This window comes from Pteropus vampyrus, unplaced genomic scaffold, assembly GCF_000151845.1.
Source record: "Pteropus vampyrus isolate Shadow unplaced genomic scaffold, Pvam_2.0 Scaffold144, whole genome shotgun sequence".
Lineage (NCBI taxonomy): Eukaryota > Metazoa > Chordata > Mammalia > Chiroptera > Pteropodidae > Pteropus > Pteropus vampyrus.
In genome coordinates this window covers 2,234,863-2,242,967 of record NW_011888925.1, presented here as the reverse complement: position 1 = coordinate 2,242,967, position 8,105 = coordinate 2,234,863, and the positions used below count along the sequence as shown (strand labels likewise).

The window sequence follows — 8,105 nt, the reverse complement described above, 5'->3', positions numbered from 1 at the left end:
TCCTGCTTGCGGCACAGGCAGGTAACACCATCAAGGCCCCAGTCCTGGGCTGGACTTGCCGCTGGGGACCAGAGAGAATCCTGGCAGGGCTTGGTCTCTGGCCTCTGGTCTCATCCCATGGGAAGGAAAGCCGGGCTTTCTCAGGCAGCTGTGCAGCTCATCGGGTGCTCAGTGGAACGATGCAGACTTGGTGTTGGGTCCCGAAGAGGGAGCTCTCTACCCGTGGGGTGGGGGTGGGGGGCGGCTGGGAAGAGACACTGAGTGCCTGCCTCAGGAGGTGGGGTGTTTGCTAGGCCGGAGAAGGCCAAAGTTGCCCTGAGGCTGCTGCCTCCCCGCAGGTAGAGGATGCCAGGTTTTGCCTGCTGCCCTGTCCCCTGGCCTCCAGCACACCTGCAGACACTGAGTAGGTTCCCAGAACCCTGCTGTCTGCAGCCCCTGAGCAGAGCGGTTACTGTCTGTCCCTAGAGGACCGTAGAAGCCCCTGGATACCTCACCCTATTCTGGTGTGATCTGTGGTGTTCCTGGGTGCCTTCTGCCCCCCGGTATGGACCCTGGGGCTGATGCCCGGCCTGGCCTGCCCCGCCTCACCCTCCCTGGAGTTGCCCATGCCGTCTCAGCTGTCAGCGAGATGGCATGAAAGGCACACTGTAATGAAGGAATCTTAGAGCTGGAGGGGCCCTCAGACATCACCTCCTTCAGCCCGCCCCTGATGCGAATTGCCTGTGCCTGCCCCCAGCGACGGGAGGCTCTCTACCTGTGCCTGGACACCGACTGTGTCAGGCACTCTCCACCTCCGAGACGACCATTCCAGTCGATGGTCTTCCTGGGTGGCAGCCTCCCCTTCGGGAATTCCCAGTCATGGCCCTAGTTCTGCCCTCGCGAGCCTTACAGAGCACTCTCGCCGGCCTCGCAAGCCGGGCTAAACGCATGTGATAGCCCCAAGCCCTTTCACCCTCAGAGCCGTGGGAGGACACCTGTTCCCCGGGGTCCGTGCGCTGGTTCCCGAGCTCCTTCTGTTGGGCTCCAGAGGAGACAGCTCTGAATGAGGGCTGCACCAAGAGTGCCCGCTGCCACTCTGCGATGTCCCTTCTAAGGTGACACTCCGGCCAGCGGGCTCCTGAGGCTCCTTGCAGAGAAGCCTTGCCCCTCCTTCCCTGGCTCCAACCTGTGCGGCTGGGGTGGGGCTGGTGGGGGGGCCACATGGGGCTTGAGAAGCCCGGGTTCCTTTCCTGAGTTCCCGTCCACACAGATGACTTCCTCCCATCACGCATTCCTACCCTCGCCCTGGTCTCTGTGTATAACCTGGGGCTTGGTGGGTCTGAGCAGACCAGTCACTTCTGTCCATTCCCTGAACCCGAGGCGCAGGTGACTAGTTAGTAGGTTACCAGCTAACGCCCCCCAAGCTGTGCTCTGGGCGGGCATGTGCCGTGTGCCGTGGGGGGGCTGTTTCTCCCACTCACTCGCGGCTCCTGGCTTTCCTCCGGGGTGGAGCCGGCTCCCTTGTGGGGTGCCCGTCTTCAATGGGTGTTTGTGCTCCTCAGACCCCACTGGAGTGGCGGCTTCTGAGGGTGTGGCCACTGCAGAAGGTGGGCCTGGAGGTGACACCACTTCTCCGGACAGAGGGATCCCCATTCCTGGGCTCCCCTGCTGGGAGGGAAAAGCCCTGGGCTCCTCCTCGGCCCCATTCCCCAGCGGGGAATCAGCCCGCTCACTTTTTTCTTTTTTGGACCCTTCATTGGTGAAGACTCTGCTGGCCCCGAGAGCCCCCGTGACCTGACACCAGGCCTGGCACCCTCCCACCCTCACCCCAACATTCTTCCCCTCCCCGCTCTGTCCAGCTTCCTTCTTCCGCTCCCCCTTTTCTTCCTCTTTTCTCTCTGCTCCCTCTCTTATTTCCTTCCTCTTACTGGGACTTCTGACTTCCCCGTTGGCCTCCCTCTGCCTCCTCCGCCCTCCCTGGTGCCAGGTCGTGGCTCAGGGTCCCGGCTGCTCCCCACGCTCTTCTGCTGCGGTTGACGACGCGTGCTGAGCTCAGCTGTACCGCCCGAGAGGGCCATGCCGCTCAGAGCCACAGGGGAATCTGTTTACCTCCGCTGCAGGAACCTTCGGGGGCCCTGGGGGTGCCAGGCGCCCCCCACCCACTCTACCTCCTGGGCCCTGGGGTTCTGGCCAGAGCCTGTTCTGGGAGGAGCTACAGGATGCCAGGATTTTGCTGTTAACCGAGGGCTGGAAACCGCCCCCTCTCTGAAGGGCAAGGGCCAGCCCAGCGAATACCTGTTTCTTGCTCCCAGCTCAGGATCCTCTTATTCAAGCCCCTCAGCTCACAGGGAGGGAAGCTGAGGCTCAGAGAGAAGAGATTTACCCCGTCACATAATGAGACGAGGACCCAGCTTTTCTGCCTCCTGGTGCAGAACTTTCTGCAGCCCCTGACTGCCAGCCAGGTCATGAGTGGTACAGACATGCAGGGCTCTGAGCCCCGACTTCACAGGACTCTGGTACTCTGTTCCCCGTAAGGCTGGCCGACTGGCATGTTGTGGGTAACGTGACCCAGCAGGGGGACAGCCAGAAACTCTGGGGCCCCCGGCTGCAGCTCTGTGTAGACAGTGTGCTCTTTGACCATGTGGGGCCCTCGGAGCAACGTAGGGGCAGGAGACTTCACTTATGGTCCCTGACTTGCTGTGTCTTCAGAAGTCATACTTTGGGGGCCTCAGGGTCCCCATCTGTGAGGTCTTGGCCCCTTCCCTAGGAAAGCAGGTTAATACTAGTTCCTCTTCAGGGTGAGGGACCACCCGGTCCCCAGTGACAGCCTGGCATCCTCCAAGTTAGGGAAGGTAGGAGGAAGGTTCCTGTAGGGGTGGCACCAGCCCCCTGGGACTTTGGGAGGCAAATGGCTATGGGAAGGGGGCCCTGGGACAGACTCTCCATTTAGCTCAGAGCCCAGAGGACATGGGCAGTGACGTGTCACAACCTGGGCTCTGAGCAGGGAGTTGTCCCAGAGCAAAGGATGCAGGGACTCTGGCCTTCCTCACCCGTCTCCCTCCCCGACATGAGGAGGTGTTGGGTTGGTCGAGCCCTCAGTCCCCCATGGCCTCCTGTACGCTGAGATTCCCGAGGTGCCCATCTTGCTCCGACAGGAGAAGCAAGCCCTCTTCGGATCACCTGACTGCCCTGCCTCCCAGCCCTGGGGAGGGTTGGAGCCCTCGTGGGGGCAGGAGGGACAGGGGTCCAACTGAGGAAGGGGAGAGGGCACCTGGGCACGCGTGGTCCCCGGAAAGTGGCCCCAGGGGGAACCCCCGCCCGCAGACACCCCTCCCTGTGAAGGATGTAAAAAAAAAAAAACTTCTTCTGCCTTTTTGTCTCCCCTCCCCCTCTGCCCGCCCCATGGCCCCCCCAGACTGCCTGCGCGTCGGCTGCGCACCTAGTAAGTGGCTTCCCTCTTCTTCTGCAGAGCCCCAAGGGGCTTGGGACACTGGACACTGGGGTCTGGGGAGGGCTGGTCGGGGGAGGAGAAGCCTTCAGCACTGGTTTGTTTGCGGGTTGCGCAGTGGGCGTGGGGAGGGGAGCCAGAGTCAGGCGGATGGAGGTAGTTGGTTGCGGGTTATGGAGGGCGGGATGGGCCAAATGAAGCCAAACCGGGGATTGCTGATGGAGGGTCTGGGGTCAGCATGCTCTCTGGGTCTGGGAAAAGAAAGGTCGGGAAACCTCGCCATCTCAAGTCCTCAAGAGGGTGGGGCAAAGGCTTGGTGGCCTTTATGGGTAGGACGGCACACCACCCTTTATGGGTAGGAAGTAGCTGGAGCAGGGCTGGGATATTTCGTTGCATCTCCAGAGGCGGCCACAAGAGGGCGAGCGCGGCACGTGGGAAAGAAGAGGGGGGCCTTGAGGCCAGTGGAGGAGAGGATGGTCAGAGCCTCCAAATTCAGTCCTCCGCAGCTCCCGTGTTGGGTGGGGGCTGAGTTTCTGCCAAACGAGGGTGCTTTCAGAGGTGACGGTGAGGCTCTCAGCAGGGGCGAGATGGAGAGTGAGTGTGGGCATTTCTGAGCATCCCAGTGTGAGAGCACGGGAGCATGGCAGGCGAGGCAGAGGGACTGTGTGTGTTCAGGGCAAGCTCTGTGTGTGTTCGGTATTTGTGTGCTTACGCGTGGTGAACCCCGCCCCCTGCTGGTGTGAGCACTGGGGGGCCCAGGGAAGACCTGGGAGTGCTGCAAATTCAGCACCGTTCTAAAGATAAATCTATTTTACTTTAGACTTGGGAGCAGATAATTCTGGTCTTGAATAAATGCTCATAATAATTCCTAAGAAACATTCCCTTCTCTGGCCAGGCCGGAATTGCTGTGCGTGGTTGCATGCTGGGTGTGTGGAGTTAACCTGTGTGCGGAAAGGTCACACTGGGTCCCTGTGCAGATGGGGGGCTGTGCGTCCGCGTGGAGGTTTCACCGCCAGCGGCGAAGCTGTGGGTCCACGGTGGGGCTCTGTAGTTTTGAAAGTGGGTGGGTGCCGAGGCTCTGCGCCCGGCTGCCCCATGCTCACTCCCCCCTTGGTGCCGCAGGGAAAGGCCCCGAGACACTCTTTGCGGGGCACAAGCTCAATGACAACGAGTGGCACACGGTGAGAGTGGTGAGGCGTGGCAAGAGCCTGCAGCTGTCCGTGGACAACGTGACCGTGGAGGGTGAGTGGTCTGGGGCCAGGGAGATGGGTGACCGCTGCCCAGGGCAGCAGTCCATCAAACCGCCGCTGCCATTTCTCCCTCAGGGGTGATATACTGTGAGGGCCTGGACCCCAGGGTCCATTTCAATGCCCTACAGGCAGCATGTCCCTGGAAGCCTGTCATCCGAGGAGTCATGAGTCCCACCACTCCTCCAGGGCCCATGAGCTGTGCTTTCTGCCAGCAGCTACCAGAGGGCGTTTGCTGATGTCTCTCCCATGTGGCCCTTGTGTGGAGGGAAGGCTCCTGGGGACCCAAGGCCCGGCCCCAGGAATGTTCCAACAGCCTGTGCCCCAAAGCCACCCCCCTGATCTCTGTCTCCCGTCCCGAGCAGGACAGATGGCAGGAGCCCATACGCGGCTAGAGTTCCACAACATTGAGACGGGCATCATGACAGAGCGACGTTTCATCTCCGTGGTGCCCTCCAACTTCATCGGGCACCTGAGCGGGCTGGTGTTCAATGGCCAGCCCTACATGGACCAGTGCAAGGATGGCGACATCACCTATTGCGAGCTCAATGCTCGCTTTGGCCTGCGTGCCATCGTGGCCGATCCTGTCACCTTCAAGAGTCGGAGCAGCTACCTGGCGCTTGCCACACTGCAAGCCTACGCCTCCATGCACCTCTTCTTCCAGTTCAAGACCACAGCCCCCGATGGGCTCCTCCTGTTCAACTCAGGCAACGGCAATGACTTCATTGTCATCGAACTGGTCAAAGGGTGAGGTTGGGGGCTCTGCACTTCTGTCAAGGAAGTGGTCCCCTCTCCCTGCTGGCCAAGATACGGGCCCCCAGCCACTGGCTGAGATGTCTCATTTCCCCAAGCTACAGGTCAAGATTCAGGTCCCCAGCCGCTAGCCGAGCTGGCAAAGTAGCGCCCCCTTCTTCTACCCCGTGACTCCTCAGTGATTCCCTAGGGATTTTCCAGTTGTATCTGTTCTCTGGTCACTGTCTTGGCCCAAGCCCTCTAGCCCCCTCTATGGGCAGAAGACAGGGTTGCGTCCCTGTGCCTTCTTGCCTGAGAGGACCCCATCCTAGAACAGCTCTGGCCCTGACACCAGGGGATCCTGCTGCCCCCAGAAACCATTTCACCAGCTCCTCCTCTGAGCCTGTCATGGGGGCCATCTCCTCTGCGGCTCTCCCTTCCCTCATTCTCCCCATGACCAGAGTCCTTGTGCCGTGGGTTTGGGTCCCTCCACTATGGGGTCTCCCTGTGTACCCCTTCCTCCGGTGGCGCCTAAGGTCCCCGCCAGCTGTAGCTCCTCCCTCCCCTTCTTCCCGGTGCGGCCCCCACTGTGACCCAGTGTCTCCTCCTTGCTGTGGGGCAGGTACATCCACTACGTGTTTGACCTGGGGAATGGCCCGTCCTTGATGAAGGGGAACTCAGACAAACCAGTCAATGACAACCAGTGGCACAACGTGGTGGTGTCCAGGGACCCGGGCAACGTGCACACGCTCAAGATCGACTCCCGCACCGTCACTCAGCACTCCAACGGCGCCCGAAACCTCGACCTCAAAGGTGGGGCGTGGGGCCCCCGGAGAAGGCCTGGCCCTAGCCCAGCTAGCCCCCGCCCCCACCCCAGCGAGATCACCCGCCCTGGGTGCCCTCCTGCTCAGGTGCTCCTCCGTCCTCCCCTGCCCGTGGTGTCCACCCGTCTCCCACTCTCCACTGTGTCCGGCCTGCCACTTTCCTGCCGGAGATCTGCTCAGCTCTCAGTGCCGAAGGTCCGGTCACAGGATGAGTCTGTCTCGTAGGGAGCTTGACGGCCTTCTCTAGAGCTAGGAGTAGGTAGCCCAGGCCTTCCAGAGACCTCTTGGTCCTCCGAGGTAGAGAAGCCTACCTGGGCTGAGGGCTGGAGAGAGAAGGGGGAGCTTAGCACCCTGGCAGATGCCTCTTTTCGATGCGAGGAGGAGGGAGTAGCAGTTGCTGGTCCCTGCCTGCTGCCCTGGTCAGGTACCTTGGGCATTGGCTGGGCTAGCTCTGGGGGCTCTTGGCCCAGGCTTCTATGGTGGGCTCAGCATTACACCAGGGTCCTGCATTCCCCAGGGTCTCTTTGCTTGCCCCCAGAAGGGGCGGTCGAGAGAGCAGGGAAGAGGAGGATGAGCCCAGACACTGGGGTGTTGGAACAGGAGTGAGGGCAAGGCCTGTTGCTTCTCCAGAGCTCACTGGGGCAGCGTTGGCCACTTCCTGCACATGCCCAAAGCCGCCCTCAGCTCCACAGGGACTGCTGGGTGTCCGTGTGACTCAGGCTGTCCGAGCTTAAGGAGGATCCTCAGAGGCCATTGAATTCATTCCCCTCTCGGAGAGGCAGAGAGGCGGGAACAGAAGCTTCCCAAAGCTAGATGGCTTGCCTGAGGTCACAAAGTGAGCAGGCAGCAAAGCTGAAACTGGAAGCTTGGTCAAATCCTGGGCCAGATCAGCGGCATAGCACTGCCAATTCTCCCTGCTCCCAGAAGGGGGCGATGTGTCACAGATAACTCACAGTGGCAGCAAACTCCGGGGTGATCTGGGCCTGTCATGTGTTGCACTGATCCCATGGCCAGGGCGCCAGGGTTGGTCTGTGTCTTGCTGAAGCTCTACCATGGGCTGGTCAAGGCTTCAAGGAGTTAGGCCAGACAGCGATGTAGGGATAAGGTGCCCCTGAGGAGAACTTTCCAGTGTCCCCCAGAGTTGCCAGGCCAAGCCTTGGTTGTTGTGGGGTGGGGGGGCGGGGAGGAAGGAACTGGTCTTAGAACGGCCCCCAGGAGAGAACTCAGAGCAGGGAGAGGCTGGGAGAGGCAGAAGGAGGTCTGGGAGCGGGAGACTTCTGAAGAGGGGACTGGGGGCGGAGGGAATCGGGCTGAGCGTCTCTGAAAGGCCCTGATTGCAGGCCGGAACTGGAGTCAGATGTGTGGGAGAGTGGAGCAGCTTCCTCCAGCTGCTCCCCCAGGCCCCCCACCCCCTGCATCTGGGCTTCTCTGGGAGGGGAGCAGACAGATGGCAAAGTGGAGAAGGAAGAAAGAGGCGGGGGGCAGGGATATGCGAGGCGCTGGGTCTCGGTAAGGAAACTGGAGTCTGAGACAGGACACTGCGTGGCCAGGAGGGTCTGACAGCTACATGAGAAGTCCTGGGAGGGGCAGGGGGACCGGGAAGCCTGGGTGTTGACCCCGCCCCCTTTGCAGGGGAGCTGTACATTGGCGGTCTGAGCAAGAACATGTTCAGCAACCTGCCCAAGCTGGTGGCCTCCCGAGACGGCTTCCAGGGCTGCCTGGCCTCGGTGGACCTCAACGGGCGCCTCCCGGACCTCATCGCCGACGCCCTGCACCGCATCGGGCAGGTGGAGAGGGGCTGTGACGGTGAGTTTAGGGTGGAGGAGTTCCGTGTGACAGTGCAGGCTGCAGGACGGCCGGCTGCAGAGGCAAGCC

The 8,105-nt window shown here is 61.3% G+C and overlaps 1 protein-coding gene across 1 annotated transcript in view; it reads left to right on the top strand.

Annotated features, from left to right (window-relative positions):
* NRXN2 (neurexin 2) overlaps positions 1–8,105 on the top strand; it is an 87,345-nt gene that overhangs the window by 35,835 nt on the left and 43,405 nt on the right. Inside the window, exons 9-13 of the mRNA XM_011368969.1 lie at positions 3,395–3,421; positions 4,550–4,669; positions 5,040–5,421; positions 6,029–6,219; positions 7,863–8,036. Coding sequence (XP_011367271.1) covers positions 3,395–3,421; positions 4,550–4,669; positions 5,040–5,421; positions 6,029–6,219; positions 7,863–8,036 — 894 coding nt within the window. The remainder of the gene's footprint in view (positions 1–3,394; positions 3,422–4,549; positions 4,670–5,039; positions 5,422–6,028; positions 6,220–7,862; positions 8,037–8,105) is intronic.